Source organism: Passer montanus, unplaced genomic scaffold (assembly GCF_014805655.1).
Source record: "Passer montanus isolate IOZ18808 unplaced genomic scaffold, ASM1480565v1 scaffold22, whole genome shotgun sequence".
NCBI classification, from domain to species: Eukaryota; Metazoa; Chordata; class Aves; order Passeriformes; family Passeridae; genus Passer; species Passer montanus.
The window spans coordinates 11843169-11871161 of NW_024366815.1; the positions used below are offsets into that span (position 1 = coordinate 11843169).

The 27993-nt window shown below is 38.1% G+C and overlaps 1 protein-coding gene across 12 annotated transcripts in view; it reads left to right on the forward strand.

The window, feature by feature from the left end:
• Positions 1 to 27993, forward strand: part of MAST4 (microtubule associated serine/threonine kinase family member 4) — a 275565-nt gene that overhangs the window by 239733 nt on the left and 7839 nt on the right. For all 12 annotated transcript variants that reach the window (XM_039709638.1, XM_039709639.1, XM_039709640.1 and 9 more), the window contains 14 exons: positions 1907 to 1992; positions 10062 to 10270; positions 11018 to 11156; positions 12220 to 12352; positions 13072 to 13237; positions 15943 to 16044; positions 19799 to 19921; positions 20159 to 20271; positions 21203 to 21330; positions 21432 to 21664; positions 22451 to 22651; positions 23912 to 24141; positions 25870 to 25992; positions 27759 to 27895. In XM_039709638.1, the coding sequence (XP_039565572.1) occupies positions 1907 to 1992; positions 10062 to 10270; positions 11018 to 11156; positions 12220 to 12352; positions 13072 to 13237; positions 15943 to 16044; positions 19799 to 19921; positions 20159 to 20271; positions 21203 to 21330; positions 21432 to 21664; positions 22451 to 22651; positions 23912 to 24141; positions 25870 to 25992; positions 27759 to 27895 (2123 nt within the window). The remainder of the gene's footprint in view (positions 1 to 1906; positions 1993 to 10061; positions 10271 to 11017; positions 11157 to 12219; positions 12353 to 13071; positions 13238 to 15942; positions 16045 to 19798; positions 19922 to 20158; positions 20272 to 21202; positions 21331 to 21431; positions 21665 to 22450; positions 22652 to 23911; positions 24142 to 25869; positions 25993 to 27758; positions 27896 to 27993) is intronic.

The window sequence follows — 27993 nt, forward strand, 5'->3', positions numbered from 1 at the left end:
GTAAATTATTTAATAAAACAATGTATTTTAAAGAGATTTTAAAACAGTCTATTCACAGAGGCAGCTAATGATCAAATTGAGAGATTCTGAACAGATCCAGTGAAGAGACAAGGAAGAAATGAATATGCTAACAAGTAGCCTGGATTCAGAAAGTTAGTTTACATTTGGAAAGTTTGTGTATCATTCTTCTGAATCTGAGTTCAAAAACACTTGCCTACAGCAGTGTGTATCTTATAGTAGTATGTTGTTAGATGTTTGCTCAGGATAACAAAAGAAAAGCAAGTTGGACACATTGATTATGAGCTTAAATGCGATTATTTTAAGTTCTTATTTTTAAAAGTTGGTTTTTACACCTTGGACTTCAGTCAACAGGGTAGATGAAGTTCCTACAATTTAGTCTTGATTTTCCATGCAAGTGCCTATTGAAAACAAGAGCAGTTTTAGGGGATGTCTAGGTAATTCAGTGGTACCTAACAAATGTTAGCAGGCATGGATTATCTGTTCTAATACATAGCAGAAAAAACATCATTCTCTGGTACATGTCATGTTATGGTGGGATATTTTCTAATATTTGACAAAGTGCCACTTACGAAGGATTCTGTAATTGACAAAGAAGGTATTTCTTCTGCTTTCATTCATCTGCATTTGAAATACTTCATTAGACCTGAGCAGCATTTACTCACAAATTGGAGAAAGGACAAAATAACTAGAAGGCTTAAAGGAAGTGCTTAATTGAATCTAAGGTGAAAAGTGACTTAGCATTTGCTAAGCAGTTGAAATTGTGAAGTTATTTGTGTTGTGCAAATGCTGAAGAAATTCAGAAAGGGTAATGTGGTATAATAAAGGAATGTAAATAGGGGAGATGATTAAATCTGTAAAGAAAACTATAGAGGGAGTATTTGGAAACATCTCAAAATGTAGCTGTGGAATAAACACACGTGGGGAGTGACAGGAAGCATAACTTTCAAGTACAGGACTGCTCACAATCATCATAAATAGCAATTAGGAAGAATCCTGTACTGGCAGACAATGCTGGACAATTTAGTAAGTCCTCTCTGTCACTTCCTGTGTAGTTCATTATATTAACATTTCACTAGTCTTGCACTGAATTTTTTTTAGCAAGCATTTAATTGAAAATGTTTAAACCCACTTTCAACTTCCAACTGTTACTGAACTGCCTGGGTAAGGATCATGGGATTTCTTAGCGAATCAAAAGACATTTGAAAAAAATCTTGTGGGTTTGGAAGTCTGCATTTGGAGGCCTTAATCTTTTCCCCCTGAATCCCAATTCTAACTCATACATCTTCAAGATTAATTAAAAATTCAAACTAGAAAAAAGGTTTTGCCATACTCAGGGCAACTTGGTTTGAAAAAGTTCTGAAGTAGATTAAAGTGACTTCTTTAGGGGTAGAACTAATGTGTTTCTATTTTTCATCTTTTTCTCTTTCATTTTGTTTCTTTTCACTGTCCTCCCTGTTATATCCCACTCTATCCTAACATTAGTTTGAAGTGTGCTCAGTTTGAGTGAACAAGGGCTTATCAACAGTTTGTTGCTACCAACTGTAATACAAAAGTCAGATTTACTAGAATGGGAAGGCAGTGTCCAACGAGTGCCATGTGGAATTCACAGAAGTCCATGACTCAAGATAAGAATTGCCAGCATGGAAAGAAGTGCACAGTTTGCTGCAATGCAGCAGATACCTGTTTGATGAAAAAGCAGCTCTGTTTGAGGAGCCCCTTGGTCCCTCTCTGTGTTGGCTATGTGGCTGGCTGCCCAGAACTTTTACCTGGTTCATCAGTGTGACAGCCTGCTGATAGTACTTGGTTTTTTGATTGAGTTTTTCCCCACTGATTTTGGAAAAAAGTATTGTATTAACTTTGTTCATTCTCATATCTTACTTTGAAGAGCTCTAATACCTCGCTGAAGCTACAGAGGAAACCTCGGGAAAGTGATTTTGAAACAATTAAACTGATTAGTAATGGAGCTTATGGGTGAGTAATCTCTGACTGTGATAGCTCTTTTGCATTTTAGTTTTGCTTAATTTTCTGTTATTTTTTATTTCAGGAGTCTTTGTCTGAGGGAGTGAGTTTGCACCATGCTTTTTTCATTTAGCATTCTTGTTTTGTTACTAGTGTTTTAAATTGACAAGGTTTTGGGAAATTTGCTAGGCAATAATTAATTATTCTGTGCTGCAGTAAATTAAAGATTTTTCAGAATCAGATAGCATGCCAAAGATGAAAAGTGAATAAATCAAAGGGCAGATTTGTGATACTTTATAATACTGTGTTTATGCAGATGTGAGAGAGAATTATATGTCATCTGTAGGGAGACAGATTGATAAAAATGAGTGCTTACTTGACCTAGAAGTATCATTGAAATAGAAACTAATTTCCTGAAGTAGGGCAGTAGTGTTTTTTTACTTTGTGGATGCTATTTTAGTTCTCAAATTTTAACCAATTAGCTTTGAAGGAATTGCTATTTCTTGGTTTGTTTCTGGATACTTGGAAAGTGCACAGCTTACTGCCTAGTGATACGTAAGTCATCTGAAGATACCCTAGAAGACCAAGAGAAAATTCTGGGTCTCTAAATGAATACAGAATATTTTCTGGAAGTACTTGGAAGTACTGTGCAGTGGTGGTGTCTGTCTTCAGTCCCCTTTCTGATCCTGTACTATTGGTTAGATCCTTGTTTGGCTGCTTCTCTGCACTGAAATGTGTCAAGACAGGAACTGTTTTGTGTAACCTGCAGGAACAAGAGGGGGATGTAAACTGGCTCAAAAAAGAGAGGTTTGCATCTTGAGGTGAGCAGCCTATTGCCAAATGAGCCAATGTCACAGCCTGGCAGAGGAGGAGGGTGGTGCTGCTTTCCAGCACAGACCACATTAGACTGACTGCTTGAGGTGGGAAGTTGCAGCAAGCTGCTAGGACTGAGCACTCTGTGAAGGGATCTTTGACATAGGAGAAAAAGCACCTGCAGTCTGTCCACTGGAGTTTTGTGGGCTTGCTGAATGGCATGGGGCTGTTGGGCTCTCTCTGACGAAATTTGGTTAAAGGTAGCCATGATTTGTGGAACAGGAGGCTTTTGTCTAGACTGTTGGCCCTAGTAGCTTGTATGGAGGTCACTTGTGTCCAAGGCATTTTTTCATAACTTAGCAAAAGTCCCAAGCAAAATGATACAGTCTGCATTAAAATTATATAAATACTCAAATACAATTTCTCACTAGTCAAGCTTTGCTCAATTAATTTTCTCAGAACTTCTTTGCAGACAAACTTGCTGCTTACCATATGTCACCTTTCCCAGTTACCCCTGGCAGCAGTTACCTCAAAAGCCTGCTTCTCAACAGTTAGCAGTAGATGCTACTCCCCTCCCTGGCTGCACCCCTTTCTTCTTCCCTTGGCAGATGTTAAGTCCCCTTAATTCCTCCCTTCATCTCTTTTTCTCACAGGAAGATAAAAGGAACTGTGTGGGGTATGCCCTTGTTGGAGAAAGAGGGGCCAAGAGTCACTGAATCTTTCTCAGTTCTGAGCAGTTCTCAGATGCTGAGGGATGGGGAGAGGAAGGAGCAGCTGCAGCTCAGCATACAGCACTCAGCGGAGTGAGGCCTGGCACCTGAAGGCAGAGGTTCAGTAGACCTACGTGTGCCTCGTGCCTCTTAGGTGTTACAGCCAGAAGGAAGCTCAAAGAGCCATTAAGAAATACAGACTGGAGACAACTCTCCACCTGAAACCAGAGACAAAAAGGGATCTGAAAGATGGAAAAGAACAGATGAAAAGCCATGGTCTACTGTGGACCACATGTGCATTTTTTTCTTCATGTTTGTGGCAGGGCAAATCAAGGCTTACTGGTTATCATATAAATGTCAACAATACACAAAATTGGCAATGCAATGCTGTGAACATTGGATGAGACCATGGTAAATATTTGAAGAAAAGAAAGGTGCTAGAGAATAAACAGCTGGGAGTATATCCAGATTTTCATCAATCATTCTTTTCATTAGCAAGTGTAAAAACAGGAGTAGGCTGCCAGGTAATAATGCTGTAGTATTAGTGGAAATTGAAAAGCTCATCACTTTAGTAGAGTAATATTACTTCAGTCTTTGAGGAAGTAATAACAAAGTAGATTTTGTTCGTTTTTATTTTTATTTTAAAGGATTACTTAGAAGAAAAATCAAAAATGAGAAAATAGCCTGTAATGGGTTGACTCTGGCTGGATTCCTGGCATCTGCCAAAGCTACTCTGTCACTCTCCTCAACTTGACATGGGAGGGGAAATGCAAGGAAGAGTTCATGGGTTGAGATAAAGACTGGGAAAGATCAGTCATTAAATATCATTATGGGCAAAACAGACTGGAATTGGGAATATTAATTGAATTTATTGCTAACAAAATGAGAACAGAATAATGAGAAGTACAACAAGACCTTAAAATAAAATGAAAAAAAACAACCCACTACTCTATCCTTCCCAGCTCTGCCTCCTCCCCCAGCAGTGCAGGGACACATTAAATGAGGATTATGGTGAGTTCATCACATGTTGTTCCTGCTGCTGCTCGGGGAGGAGAGTCCTTCCTCTGCTTGTGTGGGGTCCTTCCCCTTGTGTGGGGTTCTTCCCATGGGAGACAGTTCTCCATTAATTTCTTCAATGTGAGTCCATCCCATGAGCAGCAGCCTTCCCCAGAGTGTTGCAACGTGAGTCACTCTTCCATGGGGTGCAGTTCTTCAGGCACAGCGTGTTGCTGTGTGGGCCCCTGCCAGGGTCACAAATTGTACCAGGAAACCTGCTCCACTGTGGGCCCCTGTAGTCCTTCCACTCCCAAAGCCTTGCCATACAAACGCAGTACATGGAGAGGGAAAGGAACACAGTGAAATGTGAGACAATAAACTTCTAAACGTGTTCACTCCTAGAAATTATTTTAGCACCTATATACAATACTGTAAATTGAGGAGACTTGTGCTCCTAAGTTCTCTAGGATATGATCTTTTCAAAACTATCTGTGTGCTTGAACATCTCTACTCTGTCAGACAGGCTGTAAAATCAACAGACCATTTTTCTTGCTTTATTAAAGTAGGGTTCTCTTTTTGCTCTTGGTAATAATACAATTGATGGTTTATTTACTCAAAAGTTAGGGTCAAGTTTAAAGTAAAACACATCAAGATAACCTAAATGCTGTGTGACCCAACTATGAAATGGAGTGCAATAAATCGGTAATACCTATTTCTTGTGAATATAAAGCAAGAAACTGTCCTGAAGGCATTTATTGTAGTTTATTTACAAGTAGCTGAAACAAAAGTTACCGTTCTTATGCTACAACAGTTGTATTTCCTCTCCTATGTTTTTCCAGGCCATTAATTTTTTTAAATAATCTAAGTATATGTGAATTCTGCCTGTGCTTCATTGATTCATTCTCTAAAATATGTCAGTGGGCATATTTTGTGCTCTGACTTACTAAAGTGCAGTATGTTGTTGTAGTATTTTACTTATGTTGAGGCTATAATGGAGGGCTAAAATCTATAACAACCCTATAACATTCTTTTCCTTTGCTGTGGTGTTTTTGCCTTTATCAGTGAAATGGAAAGCTTTGATTACTTGACATGGATAATTGTTGGTCTTGGCATGTTATAGCAGAAATTTGTCAGATATGTTAAATTTGATGAGTTTAAATAAAAAATATTGGTTTTGTGAAGGGTTGAGTAAGTATCTTAGCAGTTCTCTGCTTTTAATTGGTTGGGTAAATTCATCTGTAGTGCAATTAAATGACAGTATAGTACATGAGGTGTAGTAGATGAGTAGATGAGGCTTTTGGGAATGGCTGGGAATATACAAGAAGTTAAACAAGCTGTGAATCAGTAAATGTGTAGGATTCTGGCCAAGTCATTAATGGCCTCACAAGCTGTTTATCTGACTTTCTTCAGCCAGACAAAACTCACATTTCCCGAATTTTAAATTTTTACTACAATCACAACATCATTTTTTTCCACATTCCAGCTTGTGAGAGGTAGCAGGTAGTAGTGTTCATCTCTTCAGGTTAGCATCAGCCTGGGTCCGTGAAACAATTCAACAAAATAAAATTTACATTTTATTTCAGGGAAGCAAGTGATATTAGTTCAATATCTCTTCAATGTATGACTGTATCAGTTTAAAGCAAATGCATGACACCGCTTTTGCTCCTCTCTGGAATGCTTTTAGTTTTGCAGGATGTTTATGTCAGTGTGTGACTAACATACTGGCTAATGGTGTTGCCTGATAAATTAAAAAACTTGGAAGCAGTGTATCTTGAGCAGCTGCAGCATGTAATTGTGAGTAGTGCTTCTGTCCCTTCTCCACTGTTGATAGTACTTACTCATGTATAGTTATGTTTGGAACAGGATTAAGAAAGTTACCAGCTTCAGAATAGAACCCCATCAGTCAGGTTAATTCATCATCAGCCTCATGGCCACTGGTTCAAAAGTGGAAGGGGACAGGTGGAAGCATAATTTTGTAGGTTCACTAAAATAGCACAAGACAGTTTACCCATCAGAATTTTGGACTGCAGTTTCATTACTTTGAATCTGTGTTTACTAGCTGTCATAAAGATGGAAGGGATTGGTACTGTTAGGTATGGAGAGGTGGTTTTATTACTGAAAGTTGATGACATATTAGAGCAACTAGCACTAATGCCAGTTGTGAGAGAAGGGTCAAAGCATCATGTTCTCTTCGTCATATGGCCAGCTTCTCATCTCCTTCTAGGCAGACTAGGATAAGTCTGAAATATTGCAAGGACAAGGCTGGGGTGCATTGTCCAAGAGCTGCAGTGCTTTAGGTAGCATTTCCTCCTGCCCCCAAATAACTCTGATCCTGTCACAGGCATTGCTTTGTTAGGAGGTGTGCAGTGCTACTTTTAAATTCTGATCTTAAATAACTATCTATGAACTTTACCAAATAGTATAAACCACAGCCTACAAGCAGCTTCTCTTCACTGGAGGCAACATGAGACATAATTCCAGGGTAGAACAGAATTTAGCAGTCTCTTCTCAGGAAATTGCTGGTAAAAATGGAACAGAATTCCTGGTCAGCAGGTGTAATTTTTAAGCAGTAGGTACAGTACCTGTGTCTCCACAAGGAGTTCAGGCTCCTCTGACACATTAAAAAACAGTGTCAGCTACATTAGCTTTAAACACTGAATGTCGACTGGGTTGTAAAATGGCTTTAAAAGTTGGAGTTATTGAAGAGCTGTAAATTAGGCCCATCTAAACTGGTCTATCTGGTTTCAGGAGTGTTTTTGTTGTTGTTTTTTTGGTTTTTTTTAATTAGAGAGTTTTCAATTTAGAGAAGAAACCGGAATTATGACTGTAAGATTGGAGTGATAGATGGCATGATATTTAAGTTGGACTACTTCAGGAACCCAGTTAAATATTTTAGGGTTTTTTTTCATCTTACCATTTTCATAGTGTTTTATAGTTGTGTCTAACTAGAGTTATTATAGAGATAGATTTTCAGACTGAGATTTATGTTGAAAGTGAAATAAGGTAATGTTTGGACATTGCTAAATGAATGTTCTTTATTCTTTATGAATGTTCTTTATTTCTTTTGAACACAAAGCTTTTTTGCTGTGTTGAGCTACAACATCAGTAAAATAACAGAGCACTTGCATACCTGTTGGAATTTACACAGTGAAATCAGAGGATGATTTGGAAACTTGTTGCTGTTACAAAAACAGAAAGCTGAGGGAAGATAGGAAATCAAATTCTTTGAAGCAACAGGAGGATGCAACAGTACCACTCTGGTTGTGACTTTGCAGGGCAAAAGGGCATGCCACTGTCAATCAGTCCATTAACAGGACAGTCTGGGTGTTCTCCCTACACTGCTTTTGTGTCACAGAGCCCTTAAATTTGAAATAGTCTTTATAATATACTGAAGATCATGGGCAGCATTTGATGGTCCGCATGCTGCTGGCTGGGGTATAGTTTGCTTCATAAGGTGTAAATGTTTGCTGGGGTTACTGTGACCAGAGGATGTGAGGAATGTTAGACATTTTTGTGTGCTGAAGGTCATTTGGAAGCACTTTGTATAGCATAAACAGTGTATGCATGTGTAAAAGCAGGAGAGACTATTGTGTTGCAGTTGTCTCGCGAGTCTGGTACATTTCAGCTAAACAGCTTTTTTTCTGAGAAACAACAGAATCCTAGTGGAAAGTTACCTTCTTGTGACTGTAAGACTGAAGATGCAGGTTAGACAGCTGCAAAAATATAGCAACATGTACCAGATATTTACAAGACTAGATAGTCCTTGGAACTTACTCTTTAAATTTTAAAATACATTAGTGATGAGCTTGCAGAAATGTATGATCTGAAAGGAAGATTAATTAAAATGTTGTAATAATACGCTGTAGTTTCTGTTCGCCTTTTAAGAGGCCATCTTGCACACTGTCCAGTTTGAAACTCTAGGGGAATATTTGTAACTAGATTTTTTGAAGGATGGAGACTTCAGGCAATAATTTTCTACATGCCAGGACTGCAGAGAGGGACTGAAACAGGTAAAAAAAAAGATATTATAGGAGATTATGAAACTGACCAAAGAAAGCAGCAAATGAGAGTTGAAAACCAGAATGCAAGGGAAAGAAAAGCATGGGAGGGGCTTGTAAGAGTAAGAGTTGGAGAGAGAAGTGAGTATGAGGGGAGCAGTAGGAACAAGGCATGAAATCACCAGGGAGGAGTACTGGAGATGAATAACTCAGTCTGTATTCCAGCTTGGGAGGGGCAGAAGGGAGTGATACTTAGTAGGAGGCACAAAGGGTGGGGTTTGTCATGGGTTTTGCCCAAGGTAATTTTTACCTACTTTCATGATTGTGTAATGTCTTTTACCTGCCCCATGCTCAGACAAGAACGAGGGATTGGTAAAAGCTTTTGGAATCAGTAAGAGAAACCATGCTGTCTAGAAAGTTTTCCTTCACAAAGGAAAGGAGAAGTCATAATTTTTCAGTGCCTAAAACTTCGGTAGCTGTGTGAAGATCTTTATAGAAATAGTAAGGCAAGTGTTACTTTTTGTGTTTTTATAAATAATTGTATGCTGATAGTTGGGACCTCATGGGGATAATAAATTGAATTTTTAAAACTTCACAATTTAATCCCATATTTTTTTGGGCTTCCCCCCTCTATTTTCTCCTTTAGGTGCTTTCTTTCCATAAACACTCTGATAATTATATACTGGAAATGATATAAGCATTAAATGCTATAAAGTAGATTTCAAGCAAGGCAAAAATGTTCAGTATTTGCTTTTGAGAAGTGCAGCTGTGGAGTCCTTCTGAGTGTTTCACATCAGGGTAATACCTTCTCCTTAGACCTGAAAGACAGAAGAGTTGCCCAAATGGAGTTTCCTTTTCTTCACTTTCTTCACTGCATTGACTTTACCGAGCCAAATACACAGGAAACCTTGTACCCAGCACCCCAGTGGAAGTTCTGCAAGTCAAGATACACCACAGCCCCACACTACCATTTAGTTAACACAGCGATCTTTGTTTTGGGTTACCTATTGGTGACCTTCCTCTGATATGGATCAGTACTAATGTCAGGGACTGAATGAGAATGGGAGATTTTGTACCTGCTGATGAGGAGCCACCCCTTCGAGCAACTTCTAGGCAACCTTCATGAGAGACCTGAGATATGTTTTAAAATTTCCCGGACTGAGTCATAATTTCTCTTCAGTACACCTACAGAATAAGCATTTGTCAGAATGATTTATAACACTATGCCATAGCTGGATTTTGTATGTAATCCTTTGTTGATGGGAATGCCTGAAATCTGCCTGGGCTAAAAGCATTTGCTGTTATATCTGCTGTTATATTTGCTGTTGGTTGGGAGGGAGAGGGAAGGGCAGAAGAGTTGTTTGTTTTAGTTTGAGTACTGGTTTGTAAACAAAATGAGATTTGTAACCATTCTTTAATGTGAATGACCAGGTTAAATTGAGAACAAGTCTTTTTTATAATATATTTGTATACTTTTTAAAAATTGAGTGAGAAATGTGTTTTGAAATGCATTTTTAGTAGTTAGTCAGACTTCTTTCTTTTTCTCTCCATTCAAACTTTTCAGTGCGGTTTATTTTGTGAGACACAAAGAAACCAGACAAAGATTTGCCATGAAGAAGATTAATAAGCAGAATCTCATCCTCCGAAACCAGATCCAACAGGCCTTTGTTGAGCGTGATATCCTGACATTTGCAGAAAATCCATTTGTTGTCAGCATGTATTGCTCCTTTGAAACAAGACGTCATTTATGCATGGTCATGGAATATGTAGAAGGTAAAATAGCTCTTCTGTTTTACAGAAAAAGAAAAAGAGAATTTCCTTACACACCACAAAAGAAAAATAACCCATATGGTACTTGAATTAGAAGGGGCCCCCTGTGTGTCCTCCATACTCTGGCGATTCAGATTTAGGAACCAGATCCAACAGCAAGGTGGTTCTTTTTTTTCACCAGTCATTATCTCGTGGTGAACAGCTTGTAAAACACTTACGTTCCAGCTGTAATGGGAAATAACTGTTCTTGAAGTTCCTAATATATTGTAATTGAAAATGTACTAACATTCAAAGTTCACGTGGAAATGTTTGCTTTCTGGAGCTGTAATTTTGAGTAGCAAGTGTTGGGGGATTTGTAGTAGTTATTTTTACAAAGAAAGAAGAAAGAGGAAACATTTTGCAAAGGTGCTAATGTGGAAGGAGAACAGTGGACAGAAGCAGTACTGAAGGGGTCCTGAGATATGGTTGTGTGGGCTTCCACCACTCCCCGTCCCCCCAGTTTACTTGTTTATTTTCTCCGTAGGTAGCAGTACGTTACTGATTCTCAGCTGAATCCTTGTAGTGCTCTCTCCCAGCTTCTCACTACTTCCAGTAGAATAGCTGTGGGGCTTACAAGTTTGGTTGGCTCATCTGACTGGAAAATAAAATCTTATTACTGCAATTTTTGTTCGTTTTAGCACTGTATATGGTTTATACTGATACACCTCAGAATTTATAGAGTCATCTGGAACATTTGTACTGTTTCCACAGGTGGAGACTGTGCTACTTTGATGAAGAATATGGGTCCCTTACCTGTAGACATGGCAAGGATGTACTTTGCAGAGACTGTTCTGGCCTTGGAATACCTTCATAATTACGGAATTGTACACAGGGATTTGAAACCTGACAAGTATGTATATAGAATATAACTGAAAGAGGAGTTTGAAACTGTTAGATAAGATATAAAAAGTTTAAACTTGCTTAGAATTATTTTTTATTGTATGTATTATGTAGATTCTCAGTTCCTTCACAATATTTGAATTTTCATTACTTGTGGTTACAGAGAATGCATTTTTTTTTTTTCCAAAAGAGCTGTTAAGAATGTTCTGTGTTTAAGATGGAAGAGGCTATCACAGTAGCTAAAAAGAAAAAGGTATTTATTCTTCTTGTTAGAATGAAGGGAAACACATTCTAGCAATTAGGATTTTTTTTTTTCAAAATGTACTTACATCACTGATACAAAATATCATCAACTTGCAGGTATTTATGTGTTTGAAGACAAAATTTACCAGATGCCGGAATATTTCCTGTTGCTTGGGTTTTGGGGTTACTTTGTTTTTTGAGGGGTTAGGGTTTTCAATTTAAATATTTAAAAATACAGTGTTGCTCCTATACAAATAACTTGACATTTCAGCAAGTAGCTAAAATACATAGTATGGCCCTTGCAAATTCATTAATCTTGTTTCTGTTTCACAAAAAGAAATAAAAATTGAAGTCATGGGTGTTGACTGACAGTAGCTTCATAGCAGGAAGTATTAGTTAGTATAGTATATACAGTATAGATATTACTAACTTAATGGCCTGAGGTTTTTTCCAAATGCATGACTGACCCAGCTTGTTACAGATGGAAAATACCTCACTTCAGAAATGACACATATTCCATTTACAGTCTTTCACATGATAACTGCTTCTTCAATGCTTTAAGCACTCAGCTCTCAAGACCTCTCTAGTTCTGTATATTGCTCAGATGCACATGAAAAGTTTATTTCTGATAGTAATAGTAACAAATGTAAGACTTAGATTTTTAACCTGTTCATTCTTTACCAGTTAAAGTACTTTATAAGTTGTATTTATAATTCCACAGTGCTAATGAAACATTTTCCTCTAAGTATTGTAATTGTAATAATAATAACAATGAGAAGCACATGATGTTGAATTATATCACAGTAACTGAAAAACTTTCTGGTTTTCAGTCTGTTGGTAACATCCATGGGCCATATAAAGCTTACAGACTTCGGCCTATCAAAAGTGGGCCTAATGAGTTTGACTACCAATCTGTACGAGGGTCACATTGAGAAGGATGCCAGAGAATTCCTCGACAAACAAGTAAGAAACAGCCTTTTTCATTTCTACACTGAGCGTTCACATGAAGTAATATTTTGCCAGCAGAACATACTGTAATACTGAATAAACCATAGTTATTTCTGCATTGGTGTTTCAGTTGAGTATGTCAGGTACTTCAACTGGTGCCCTGAAGATTTTTCTGGGCTTTTTCCTTTTTACCTTAAGATCTATTAGTAAGATGAATAGCCTAATTCTGTGCAAGTGAATCCGTGAGAGAGACAAATGGAAAACTGTTTTATAAAGAATCCAGAAGTCTCAGCAGAGTACTTGTGGAGCTCATCATGCTTTGTACAACCAAGGGTGCTAAAATCTGTGCTATGGCCCATTTCCCTTTAAGTGTGCCTCATTACCGTCGCTCACAATCTGTTCACTGTAGAAGTTACTTAAGATAAAACCACCACAACTTTCATGTAAGGCTAACAATGTTTTAAGTTAAGTAAGCTACTTGCCATGATGGACTCCTGTGTACAAACACAAACTGTCCTTTGCATGACAGATGCACAAATAATGATTATGATGTCTCTTAATATAGGTAGGTTGTTCTAAAAACATCAGTTGTTATGCAAACTCAGCAGACTAAGCCCAACTGAATTCCATTTTTTAACGTGTTTTCATATTAATTTACATTTCAGGAATTATTAATTCCTGATATAGCTCAATTAAGACTTGCTTTGCCATCACACTTGTTTTCTTTCTTTTAGGTCTGTGGTACACCTGAATACATAGCCCCTGAAGTGATACTGAGACAGGGTTATGGAAAACCAGTGGATTGGTGGGCTATGGGAATTATTCTTTATGAATTTCTTGTTGGATGTGTGCCATTCTTTGGAGATACACCAGAAGAGCTCTTTGGACAAGTAATCAGTGGTGAGGATCATCACTAAAAAAACCCCAAAATCTGTTAATAGTAAATATATTACAGTTTTACTGATAGACTGCACAATCTGCTATCAAAGCATTAACAATTAAGTTAGATTAAAAGCTGAACTCTCTCTGCTGAGTACAGAAGTTCAATAATGTAGAGTCCAGGGGTTAAGCTGCACTGTTTGGAAGAGAGAAGCTGTGTTGGTAAAAATGTAGTTCCATTATGCACTAGTGATTTCTGCCTTTGGTAAAGAAATTATACCAGAGAAGAAACAGTTAAATAAATTTGCATAAATGGAAAATAGTGCCTCATGGCACAATAAAGAAATTAACAAAGATGTAATAAAACTCTAAAACAAATGTCTCCCAAATAATAAATAATGAGAAAAAGAAGGAAACTAATTCAGTTTACAGATTGTTAATGATTTCATTGGTGATTGTTGGAGTGTAATGTTATTTCTGTAGCAGCTGTTCTTCTTCCATTTAAAATTCAATAATCTTTTGGATCTTAACCTGCAGAATGACCCTAAGTATTGTTACGTGTCTTGTGACAAAACTGAAAGATAATTAAACAGAATTGTTTACTATCCTTCCTGCTGTTCCCATAAATTTCCCAAATGCATAGATGTAGAGGGTTACTGTTTATGACACAAGGTTAACAGAATGGCACCTCTGTTGCTAAGTATTTCTCAGTCTGTTTTATGGTCTGCTTAAAAAGTCCAATAGCTAAGAATACATCTCTGGTTCCTCGTTCTGTGAGAATGCAACAAATCCCCTTTTGTACTTAAGGAGACTTTCTGTCATCTTTATTTGCTCTATCTCTGAAGCTGAAAGCCAGACTTGTTCGTAAACTATTGAAATACGCATGTGACATCCTACGTGTTCATGGATTTATAACTATGTTGTTTTCTGATGTGATATGCTGAGGCCTGAGTGGCAAGAAGAATCAACTGTTTAATTAACACAAGCAGCAAATGCTGTCTGTTTTCTGGCTGCCCCGTGGCTGCAATGCATATTCATGCTTTATTTTCCAAATCAGATTTAAACTGCAGTGGAAGCTGTAGGCAGGTAAATGTGGAAATAACTCAAGTTTTTATTGCATTCTCAGACACACACACCTGTGTTTTTATCCTTACGCTCCCTGAGCAGGAGAAGGGGAGGGAATAGTTTTAAAATTAATGACAAAATTTGTACATTTGGCTTTTTTTGCATGTGGCATTAATTTTACCTTTTGTAAAACATATTGTCATGTGTTACAAGCTAGCTGAGACCTTTGTAAATATCTTTGTCTTTTTGAATGTGTTAATTTATCTTAGAGAAGTTACTTGTAGAAGGCGTTTTGTAAACATCATCTATTCCCACTCACCCTACAAAACCGTTGGTTGGCTCAGTATCTTGTTTTGGTGTTGATTTGTCAGTTGTTTCTCTTTGAAATATCCTTGCTTACTGAAATAATTCCTAGTATCTCTAGAAGGACTCTTGTTGGATGTGTTTCCTGTGGTAAAATAAATAATCTCCTTCTATTTGACTGTAAGAGCCCTCTTAAAGAACTAAACTGTAGCCTAGATTTTTCTTCCGGTTTCCCTGAGCAAAATCTACTTCTGTTTAAAATTCTGCTTTAAAATCTTGCTGCCTCCTCTTTCATTGTAGATTGCCTTTTCCTACCCTCAGGTTGTGCAAGGACAGCTGTGGGAGGCCTCAGTGTAGACTTAAATACCTAAAGTGATAAGAATTTAAAATATTGCCCCAGAAACAGGTTACATTTCATGTCTGTTTTTATCAGTACCTTTCCTTAATCTCTGAAATATGAAGGTTAAACCTGCATGTAGATTCTGATGATTATTTATGCAGTTATGATTATTTTATAGAAGAAGTTTAGATCATAAAATGACAACAAAATCTTTAACAGCTTTCTGTGTTTCTGGAGCTCCAAGTGTACTCTTGCCAAAATCGTTGTACCTCCCAAGAAACTTCTTCGGAGTTTTGTCTAAACCTGCACTATATTACATTTGGGGAGACAGCTTCCACTAAAAATCAGGCAAAACTTGCTGTTTGTAGGCTGTTGGAAAGTTCATGTTCATAGACAGCATATCCTGTCTTTTTTGCATGGTTTAAGCCCAAGCTTTCCATGAAGTGCAGAAGGCATAGTAGTATAAGAGTCAATAGAGGGAGGTCATATGGAAGTATGAGACTCCTGAAAAATAATCTTCATTGCCATATATGTTGCCAGAGTACAGTCTGACACCTTGACCCTTAGTCATGGGAGTGATCTCAGGGAGTCTTCTAGCATTAGAGAAGGAACACAGATGTGAGCAGCAACGGCTGGGTCAGGTCAGCAGTTTCCATCTTAACAACAGTTTCCATGGAGCATAACTACAATTTAAACCTTGATTTGGTGGGGGAAGAGAGAGCATGCAAGTTGTGCTAATATTTTGAAAGTTTTCCATGAGCGAAGTATTCATGTGTCCTGCTGCTAAACACAGTTTTGTGTTAAATGATACTTCCAAAGTGTGTTCCCAAATGGGAACATAGTATGTTTATGCAGTCTGTATAGAGAGTATAAAAATTAGAAGTAATTGGTATGCAGCAGAGTAAGCTGAGAAAGTTGCTTTAACTCTGCTTTGCTGTTAGGTTGCTTTTGAAAGTGTTCATGCAATTTGTGCTGGGATCAAACCTCAGCAATATCAAACAACTGTCTTTTTTTTCAGATGAAATCAACTGGCCTGAAAAGGATGAAGCACCACCTCCGGATGCCCAGGATCTGATTACTCTGCTACTTAGGCAGAATCCTTTGGAAAGACTGGGAACAGGTTAGGAGGCACTAATTTTAAATTGTTAATGTACTAGAAATAACTTCTGTATTCAGCATTAGGAGCTTTTGTTCACCTGTTTGTTTTGCTTGGGAAACATTGGTCATGACATGCAGTATGATAATATGCCATGGTAATTTATAGATTAAGACCAGTAATAGGAATTTAACATGATGATATCTGTCCTGGTTTTTGTGGGATTTACAAGAGCTCATTTGTATTTACTCTTCTCTTAATTTGATAAATATAACAGAAATTTCTCAAAGACCCTGTTAGTCAGTGAGTGGGGTTTCTTCATTAATACAGTATTAAATGACTAAATACAGAAATCTAGGAGAGGGGAATCAATACACAACTTCCTTTTTCAGAAGCTGTCAGATTAATTCCCCCAGGTGTTAGGGTGGGTGATGAGTAGTCAAAATCCTTATTCAGTAAAGACTGTCTTGAGACTGTATGGTGAAAAGCCTTCTCATTCTCATTTATCAAGCACTACTGCCTTGTATGAAAAAGAATTAAAATAAAACTGAATGTTAAGGAAGTATTAAGGTTTCCATAGACTAATGAAAGTACTGTGCAGTTATGTAATAAGAGTTTACTTGTTGGTTGATGGACCAGGATTTATTTGGGAGTTTCTGTGAGAGGCAGTAATGAATATTGTGTGTGATTTTTAAGTGTTAATATATGGGAACCCTAGTTCCTGACTGCCATCCCTTTAGGCAAAGCACTGTGTAAACACAGCAAAAAAAAAAAAAGCGTCCTGCATAAATGAGCCAAAATATAGAGGTATAATTACTGACAGTGAACATTGTATGCCATGAACAGAAATACATTTGGGATGCTAAGGAAACCAAGTGGCAGGTTGGGTTAGCATGAGAGCACTTGACAAATTGCTCACAAAACTGAGTCCAATTGTGCTACATATTTTTAGGCCTAATTAAAAAGAGGCTTTAGGAATCAGTTCATAACTGGTGTTATCATAGCTACTCAGGGGAAACGTGATTATAACCCAGACCCTCAGTAGAGTTGACATGGTCCCAAATGACATGTCTTCCTTTGGCTTCCTTCAAGGCATGATGATGTGACTGAAATGAATGAGCTGCATGTCTCTCACAGCCTGAATGGCTGGGATCTGTGTGAACAACCCTTAGACTTCACTGCAACTAATGGTCTGGACTAAGTGGCACTCAGCAAAGTCTATTGCTGTCCTTTGCCTTGTGTTGAAGAAGTTAAGATTGAGGAAGGTGTCATGCCCCAGTAGCTTCTCCACTTGCTGCCTCCACATCTGCTGCAGAGAGCACCAATGCCAAAGGCAAAATGAAAATCCACAGCTAGTTTTATTCCATTGTTTTAAGTACACTCTTTCCAGCTGTTGTTTCATTGCCAGGATGATTTTCCTGGTAAATACAGTGTTAATTGAAAACTGTTGCCATGTGAGAGGCTAGAGAGGAGTGTATTGCAAATTCTGTGTCTGTTGCTATACAGTTGGTGGAGAAAGTGGTGTGAGATGAGGCTGCCTTAAATACTAAATGGGTAGTGCCACAATATGAAGCATCTGTGGTGCTCAGTTAGGAACTGACATCTTTAAAGCCTCTGGTCTCTCTTAACAGTTGGCAGTCTGGAGAAGGAAATAAAACAGCTATTTCTTTGAAGCATGAGGTTCAGAAAGCACAACAAAGTTGTAGGATCTTTAAATACTAGAGTTAGCTCACAGAAGTGGAGGCTGCAGTGGGACGGGTCCCACATGGGCACCGAAAAATGCTGGTGGAGGTTTATGCCAGCCTCCACCATGCATTTCAGATTACAGTCCTGTCTGTTTAATATGTATTAGCAAGCTGCATAACACTTTGTGAAAATCATAGTTGTTTACTTGTTCGGGAGGCCTGAGTGGCAAAAGCAGGTTTAAAGAAGAGAGATGGATACTATACTTACTTTGAAGAAGGAAAACAGCAGTAAAAAGACTTTGGGCTTGAAGTGTCTGATACCAATCAAGAATTTTACAATTCTGATGTAATATCCCATTACTGTGCTCAGAGAAATACTCACTGCTTAACTACTGACTTATGATGAGCTGCGATTTTGGTCTGCTTTGGGAAGGTTTGGCTTCTTTAAATTTTTCCCTGGTGCAGTATGAACAAAGAACCCAGTCTAGAAATCCTAACACTGACTTAGAAACCAGTCCTGGAGATTTCTATTCTTACCTCCATAGCCTTGACATAGAGAAGTATATATGCTGTATCAATGTGCTGAGTTAGACCCTTGCTGGCCAGGAGGTACCCACCAAGTCTCCCCCCCCCATCTCAGCTGGACGGGAGGAGAAAATATGCCAAAGGCTCGTGGGTTGAGATAAGGAGCTTTGCCATCATGGGCAAAGCATACTGAAACTCGGGGAAGTTAGTTCGATTTATCACAAATTAACACTACTGCTTTACTTCCTCCCTCCAAGCAGCGTGGGAGGACAGGAAATGGGGGCAGTGGTCAGTGCATCACATTCTGCCCCTGCCGCTCCTTCCTCCCCACTCTATTCCCCTGTTCCAATGTGGGTCCCTTCCACAGGGTGCAGTCTGCAGGGACAGAGTGCTCCAGCATGGGTGGATCCCAAGATCTGCCAGCAACCATGCTCCCCCTTGGGCTCCTTCTGCCACAGGTCCTACCAGGGCACTGCTCCAGCACAGGCTTTTGCATGGGATTGTAGTCTACTTCAGGGATCCACCTTGCTCCACCATGGGTCCTCCATGGGCTGCAGGGGGATCTCTGGTCCTCCATGGGTGCAGCTGCCTTGCCGTGGTCTGCACCCTGGCTGCAGGGGAATCTCAGGTCCAGTGCCTGGAGCTCCTTCTGCACTGACTTTGATGTGTGCAGAGTTGTTCTTCTCACCTGTTCTCACTCTTGTCTTCTGGCTGCTGTTGTGCAGCAGTCTTACCCGTTCTTTAATACATTATCCAAGATAATGCTGATGGGCTGACAGTGGATCCATCTTGGAGCCAGCTGGCAGTGGCTGTGTTGGCTATAGAGGACAGCAGCTTCTTACAGAAGCCGCCCCTGTAGCCTTCCTACTGGCAAAACCATGTGACATAAACCCAAAACAAGCTGGCAGCAGGTCTTGCTGCTGCAGGTTACTTTTTCAGGTTTTAGAATTAGATGTATGTTTATTAATGATATCATCTTCCATCTTCCCAGGGCAAAATTTTCAGTATTTCATTGTGTTCTTACTTTTTTTCTAACTTTACTTTTTTTTCTAACTTTAAACTAGTGTAATCATTTAATGCACATTAAATGAGCAGGCAGTAGTAAATAAGAGAAATGATAGGGTATGTCCTATGGAATTGTGTATTGCTGTCAAAAACACTGAAAGGATCTCTTAAGTCAGCAATAGTATTTATACTGAGCAACTATTAAGAATCATTCTGCATTACTTTATAACTTGTACTAACTCACCTAATGCACATATTTATATTTGTAGAACTACATATGATAATTCTGACTAATGCATAGCTAACAGATTAGTGCATCTGGAAAAACAAAAATCTTAAAAGGGGGAGATGATAAAGCAGTAAACTGTTAAAAGAAATGACCACAAGAAAACAGCGGCAGGAACTATTTCTGACAGGTTTACAATTTCTAATGGGAAGGGGTAGTAGATGTTCATGCGTACAGTCATGACTATACCTTTCCATGACTATTTGCCTTGTTGTCTGGGGGTTTAGTTCAGAGGATTTGGTACAGTTTGCTCAGTGTTTTCCTCTGGCTCCTCCAGGTGGTGCATATGAAGTAAAGCAGCATCAGTTCTTCAGGAGCCTTGACTGGAATAGTCTGCTGAGGCAGAAAGCAGAATTTATTCCACAATTGGAGTCTGAAGATGACACAAGTTATTTTGACAGTAGGTGTTTTACGGTATCAAAAAAAAGTGATGAATGCCTTGCTTAATCACTGTTTTTGACTCTTGCTTACTGCTTTTAAAATCTCCTTTATCAGAATCACTGGCAGTTTGCAGTTTCACCAGTGAATTGACACAGCAAAAATAATCTTAAGAATAAAACTAGATTTTTATTTAATATTAAAACATGGTATCCATTCTTCCTGATAAATTCAGATATTTTATTACCCTTGTCTGTAGCTCGTTCTGAAAAATACCACCATATGGAAACTGAGGAAGAAGATGATACCAATGATGAAGATTTTAATTTAGAGATAAGACAGTTCTCTTCATGTTCACACAGATTTTCAAAAGTAAGTAAAAATTTCTGTAATCTTAGTATGTATTGTTCTACTTTTGCAAATCTTGGAAATGTTAAATATAGAGGAGATATATAGGGCCTTGGTTTCTCAAGAAACTATGAAGTTAACTGAAATAGAGCAAGAATACAATGCATACCATTAAATCAATATGGGAAGATTGTGTAGAAAAGTTACTTTTTGAATCTTTAAGATACTAATAGAAAATTATATAAATATGATAGTATTTTCTGTGGAAGACTCATCATAGCATAACAGAAAGTGTCAAGGAAGCATTCTGTTAAATGTTAATATGTGTTCTTTGCAGTGGTTTCTTTATACATAGTTTTCATGTTGCTCCAGTTTGTCCTGGGTATCTTGTAGGTGATAGCATAACAAATATTACAGTACTACCGTGTACTAGGTGTTAATGACATTTGCCCAAAGGAAAAAGCAAGGTAATGGTTAGCATGTGCTACAGTCATGGAGAAATGTAGATTTGGGGGAGTGATCTGAGTGCTCTGAATTGAAGCTAAAACTGCCCAACGGTAATCTTACTCTGGTAGCTGAGATGAGAGCTCATTATTGCTGATCAGAGTGGAACATGCTCAGGCAATACAGTGCAGGGTGAGTTGGCAGGAAATAATGGAAGAAAACATCCAGGATTTTGGCTTTACTATCTTGGTTCGCACTTTGAAATGTGGAGAAAACTGATAAATACGTAATGAGAAGAGACTGTATTTGTATACGTATACATGAGGAGCCAAGAAAGCATTTTGAAAACACAAAGTGTTGGAAATTGGAAAAGGTTCAAGAAATTTGAAGTTTGCAGTCTGAAATACTATATAAGCATTTAAAATAATAGAACTGTAGATCCTGCATATATCTTTTTAAAATATCAAATGTGTCAGTGATAGTCAATTTTTTGTGGGTTTTTCCTTAATAGGTTTTTAGTAGTATAGATCGAGTCACTCACATTCAAGGTGAAGAAAAGGAAGATGCAGGAGACAAAACAAAAAGTGTAGCATTGCCTTCTGTGGAATCTTTAAGCTGGAGTTCAGAATATTCTGAAATGTAAGTAGAAGGATGTACAGCAAGTCATCTACATCCTGCTTGCCAGATAGCAGGCCTCCTCATTTATTAACTGAATGAGAGTTTGCTTATTTTTTATGCAGACAGCAAATATCTACGTCCATTTCATCAGAGACTGACAGTAGCCGGCAGCAGTGCAGTTCTGGTTTGCTTCCAAAATTATCCGTATCAGCTGAAGGAGAACAGGATGATTCCACCAGCTCACGGGGACCCCGGGAGGAACAGGAAAAGTCTGCATTTGTGAGCGATGAAATAGTGCAAGACGAACCTGAAGTAACCACTCCAGCAAGTACAATCAGCAGCTCCACACTGTCAGGTAATTCACAGTGGGTGTCTTGACTGATGATACTACAAACAGTTGCAGACCACCTTCTTGTGGCAGTAGCATCCATAGATTTAGAAGCGATGCATTTCAGAAGTGCTTTCAAAAACACCTATCCCAACAGGGGTCTGGTTTGGGAGCAGATCAGGTCTAACACTCTGTACTACACATTGTGTGTTTTTAATTAAGACTTCACTATGGTGTACACCTTTCAGAATTGAGAGGATTTTCTTTGACTTGTGGAAGTCACTTTGGTGATTACAAATCTAGGAGGCAGTGTTGTGAACTATTCTCTACTTAATTAATTTTGAGCATAGTCTCCCTGCTCAAATACTTGTTGCATTTCGGTAGACCCCAGGGCCTTAGTTTCATATCTACACATCTACAAGTTTTCAGCTCACTTGTCTTCTGTACCTCACTGAGTTTTTTCAAGATACACCCTTCTATTCCCAAGCCCTTGATTTCCCATGTAGTCCACATTTTCCTCCCCCTCCCTCCTTTCTGTTCCTGGAGAAAAAAATTTCCTCAGAGTCATCCATCTCCTTCCTGTCTAAAACCTTTATGTTGATTGTGCTGTGTCCCAAGTCTTGCTTGCCATCCCTCACGTCCTGTGTGATGGTGTTGGCAGTAACACAGCAGCTGCGTGATAACTGCAACTGTGTGACCCTTGTCTTACACTCAACAAGTTACACTTGAGATTAATTTATTTTTTCTGTGGTCCATAAGCAAAAGTAATATTCAGTTTTCCCTCAATGTCTTTATCCCTTCTTCTTTATACAGTTGGCAGTTTCTCAGAACACTTAGATCAAATAAATGGAAGAAGTGAGAGTGTGGACAGTACAGAGAACTCCTCAAAGCCAGCTGGTGAAGTTGCATCTCACATGGCTCGACAGCGATTGGAAAGCACAGAGAAAAAGAAGATCTCTGGAAAAGTCACAAAGTCCCTTTCTGCAAGTGCTTTGTCCCTCATGATCCCAGGAGGTAGAGATAAATACTTTTAGTTGAAATGTTAATGATTTATGCAATGCTATGAAGGCTTATGATGCAAATGCAAGATTCTGTATAGTCCAGAATTGATTCTGCATCACTCTTTTTTGTTTCTCTTGTTGTTCACTTGCATGACTAGTCAGTGCAATCTTGTCAGCAAGTCATGGTGCTCACACTACAGCTGAGGGCCCTTCTCTGACAGGCAACATTCCACTTAATGGTGATTACCTTGTTTGATCTTGAGCATGCATGGCAGGATGCAGCTTCAGTCCTTGGTCCATGTGACAGTAGGGCTGTAGATTAAGTTTTAACTAGCTCACAAAAACAGATGTTTTTGTTAAAGCAGCACATGACTAGTTCTCTCTCATCCCCCAGAAGAAAAGCTGATAAACAGGAGAGCAGTGTCACAGAAGTACAAATAGCATGTAGCCTCCTACTTGTACTACTCTGACTTAGATCAAGTGCTCAGAATTTGGAGCCAGAAATAATGTTGTAAGTGGACATATAACAGTAATACTGAGTGTTTTCATGTGAGGGATTGGTACTTTGCTTTCTTGTTGTTCAGAACTGAGGTCCAAACTGCTGCAATTGTATTCATGTTTGCACAAGCATGAGCACATAGTGCATTCAAAACAGTAAAATAAAATGAAGTTGAAATTGGTATCGTTGTGAGAAACTCTTGTGGTCTTTACATGATGTAGCAGAATATAGCAATGGAGCCTTCTTACAAACATTGAGTTACTGCCCTTACCCAGTAGATACTGGGATTTAATTGGAGTAGTCTTTATTTGTTTTTATATATATAACTGAAACCAAGAAAATAGCTAGCAATTTGTTAAGCATTGCTGGATTACTTGGGGAATGATTCTGGGTGAATTCATAATAATATTTGCTACCCTACTCTGATTTTCTTTTCATCAGTGTTTGCTAGGAAAAGGCTGAGAATAATTCTTGCAAAGTTAGCAATGAGTGTGTTTCCTGTGCAAAAGGTAAAAGCAGTCTATATATAACAAATTAACCCTTGCATTAAACAATACAGTTTACACACCAGGGAAAATAATGAAGTTCTAATATGTAATATTAGATATTCATATTAGATATTCTCTAATATTCTCATTCACTAATATGCACACCAGGTGAGGAGGAGGAGCGGTTGTTTAGACAAAGATAATGACATATTTTAATACAAAGATATCATTAAGCCAAACAAAATTTGTGTGTACTCAGTATGTAATAGGCAGATTTTTTTTCCAGATGTGTTTGGTGTTTCTCCTTTGGGAAGTCCTATGTCTCCTCATTCCCTGTCATCTGACCTTTCATCATCCCGAGATTCGTCTCCCAGCCGTGATTCATCAACTGCTGCTGCAAGTCCTCATCAGCCAATTGTAATACACAGTTCAGGGAAAAAGTATGGCTTTACCATCCGAGCAATCCGGGTTTACGTGGGTGACAGCGATATCTACACTGTGCACCATATTGTTTGGGTAAGATAATGCATGTTTTCTTGCTTGATACGTGGCCACAGAATACTGCAAGCATGGATTCACTTTTTTACACCTGTGGTATCTCTTTGTTGACAATTACTGTGTAAATTACAATAATGCCAAGCAGTTTTTCTTAGAATGAAATTCTGTGTGTATACAAGAGCAGCGTTACTTGTAGGAAACACAACAAGCCATCTTTGGCAGAAGGATTACCTACATATGGTGTTGAACTTCTGCAACTTCACTTAACTTTTGGCAAGTTCGTCAGTTTTGAAAAATAGTGTCTGGAGTTCAGAGTATTATGTCTTAGAAAACCAAGGGCTTCATGCAGACCCTCTTTGATTAGGGTCAAGATCTGCAAATATAGGAGATTGTAAAGAGAAATTGTTGAAAAATAGGTGGAATTTATTAAACTCCATGATTCATGAAGTCAGAAGCTGATCTCAAGCACTGATTTTCTGTTGTGTAGAAATGTGCAGATTGTTTGGAATTTGGAATGCTTTTGAGGTTTGTATGGCACAGGAAGAAGATTGACTGCCTTGAATAAAACATGTATTTTTCCTACTCTCTTCACTACACAGTGGGAGAGAGGCTAAAGCAATTCTTTGGTTGTTAGCCTCCTTAACTGTAAAATAATTATGTACTTAGGTACATATATATGCATTTTTAAAATAATTTATGTTGGTAATGAGTTATAATTTTATATATGGTATAAATTACACATACATAAATAGTATGTGTATATAAATTATTTCAACTACCCTTAAAAAAACTGTCATAAATTTACCAAAGGCTTCAAGTTTTTTACACTGCTTAGTTTAAATATGTATTGTAGATTTTGAAGTAGCAGTGCTGATGTAGTGTATTATTCATTTTTTATTTATATTGTTTACTTCTTAGACCTATTAATCCATCAAGAACATTGAATCTGGAGAACTGGGCACATTTGGTGGATAATGGAATAAATTTTAAAAAATTAGTGCTTGCCACTTATGTAACATCACACCAGTGAAAGGAAGGGGAAAATTGGCACATTGCAGTAAAAGTTAAATCTTGGGGTTTTTTTAAAGAATCGTGTTTCTTGTTTAGCTCTGTTCGCATTGTAGTCTTCAGTAGTGTCTGCATGACTTAAAATATAATTTAAAAATATAATAAATTATTTAAACAACCTTCAAAATATTTTTCAACTCAGTTTGTTTTTGTCCTTCGTCACTTTTGTGCTATACCAACCCCTCTAATGGGAAGCCTGGTGAATTTGAACCAAATAGAAACAATCCTTAACGATATGATGGAGTTAATTTTTGCTGTGATTAGAGTATTGCATGTGGCCATTACGTTAATTACATAGTGTTTCTCATTTTCAGATGCTAAAAATCTTCACTTAGTTCTGAAATTTTGCAGTGGGTAGTGAACCACCCCTTCTTACCATGCATGAAAACTGCCTGTTTTACAGAGCTTACTTAATACCCATAGCAACCAGCAGTGTTTCAGTGAGCTTTGATACCATTCCAGACCCCATATAAAGTTTGAGTAAGTAGGGGATACTAGTATAAAGTTTGAGTAAGTAGGGGATACTAATATATAGTTGGAGTAAATAGGGAATGGTGAAAGGGCTGAATGTATTTTTCTTCTTTTCTTGCTTTACATAACTTAGTATCTGTAAGTTTCTTCATTGCCAGCTGGTTCGGGGTTCATTTTGTGTGTATTGTCTTCCTCTCTCTTTTTCAGAATGTGGAAGAAGGAGGTGCAGCTTACCAGGCAGGTTTAAAAGCTGGAGACCTGATTACTCATATCAATGGAGAGCCCGTGCATGGTCTTGTTCATACAGAAGTCATTGAGTTGTTGTTAAAGGTAACTCTTGGACCGCTGGGATACTAAAGTGATTGCTGTTTTCACCAACAATGGTGGGGTTATGTTTGTTTTCTTGAGATTAGTTACTAGATTTTATTGTTCTTAGAAGTACGAACTCTAAGTTGTTATTGCCACAGATCTGGAGAAGGGCCAATGACTTTGATATATTGTGCTATGATTTTAGTTTCTCTGCCATAGACTGGCACTGTTGCAGAGATAGCTGAAGTAAACTCGAGGCAATGACACAAGGAGATGTCTCTGTCTCTCAAAAAAACTGACCTTTTCAAGCACATTATCTAATGTCTGTATCTTCCTCAGAATAATTCAGACTTTTGACAATGACGATACTTCTTATTTTTCTTCTTTAGAATTGAAATCAGTGAGGAAAAGTGGAAAAAAAGAATATTAAATATTTTCTTGCCTGCTATAGAGGAGGTTGCCTTTTGTATTAGGGCCTAAAACGTTTTTGTCTCATGGCAGGCATGTCTGACAGAGCTTCTTTGGTTAATTAAATTCTCATCTTGCAGCTGGACTTTCATGAATAATCTGTCACATTTTTCTCTTGTGGAGTTTTCTGAAGTCTGTCCTATTAGAAAGGCACAATTTTTCCATGGAAACGAACAAACCACCAAACAAAAAAAAAACCCCACAACTTTTATTTTCTCTGTACCTCATCGCATCTCATTTTTCATGTAATCTTTTCAGTGTAAGCTAATTCAGTGTAGGTCAGAATTACTTTAGACAGCTGTGTATTTTCTTCCTATATTATTAACAATTTATGGTGTTATGTCCAGAGCTCAAAGTAAGTAGTCAGTTATAAAAGAAGTCCGGCAAAAGCACTGGAGAGCAGTGAGGTGATGGGAAAATATAAAAAGCTAAAGAAAGATGAAAAATACACTTTTCTTCAGTCTTTATTTTTCTGAAACCAGGAGGAATTTCCAAGTTTTCCAGTTTTGAAAGAAATATGTAAGAGAAAATTCTGTGACTTCAGGCAGTCAGCAACTATTGTATTGGTCTGATACACAAAAAGAAACATGACAACCCTTCTCACTACTTGAAAGAGTAAACACAAAACAAGAGATCATTTTTAACCCATAACTTGATTTGTTGGGCTCATAAATGTCATGTCATGAATTAATTTGGGCTGTTGCAATTTCTTTGGAAGGAAGTTCACTGTAGGGGCATACAGTGCTGTAGCAGGAGCTACAGAATTTTAAAACATAAAATTAGTAGGAAATACCTTTTTTTTGAGTCATCTCTTTGTGCAATCAGCACTAAAAAGCTTAGGTTAATTATACTTGTTAACCATTTTGAACAAGATAAAAATGTGTTTTGGGATTGACAATGAAGATTTCATTTTTCTCCTCTGTTTCATCATTGTAATAGTTGGTGTCTTGAGATGTGAATGGATCACTATGCAGTATACAGCTGTCCTTTGTGGGAAAATCAGGTTTTTCTGTAGAAGCATCTGCTTCACTCTTGCTTAATCCTTGGTGTCCTCCTGTCTAGCTGCAATTATTGGAATTGCTCCTTGTCTTGGAGCTTGAATGGAGGAAGTTGGGAAATATGGCAGTTTGAGAACTACCCAGGCCTCATTTACCAGCTATGCATGGCAATGTCTGCATAGAGTTCCCTGCAGAAACTCCTCTTGTTCTGGAGTTGATTCTCATTGCATTTGCATGTATGGTGTCAATTCAGTATAAGGCAAAGTTGTCTTGTGTTACTCGTATTACTCACACTTAAAGTGTCTTCTTTTATTTTGGCAGAGTGGCAACAAAGTCTCAGTAATGACAACTCCTTTTGAAAACACTTCCATCAAGACAGGACCTGCCAGGCGGAACAGCTACAGGAGCCGAATGGTTAGGCGCAGCAAGAAGACCAAGAAGAAGGAGAGTTTAGAGAGGTGAGTCGTCCTTTGCTTTCACAGTGAAGGCATTTCTTTGTGTGTGTGTGTCTGCACATAACAATAAATTTAAAATATGAACTTAATACAGTTTTTTC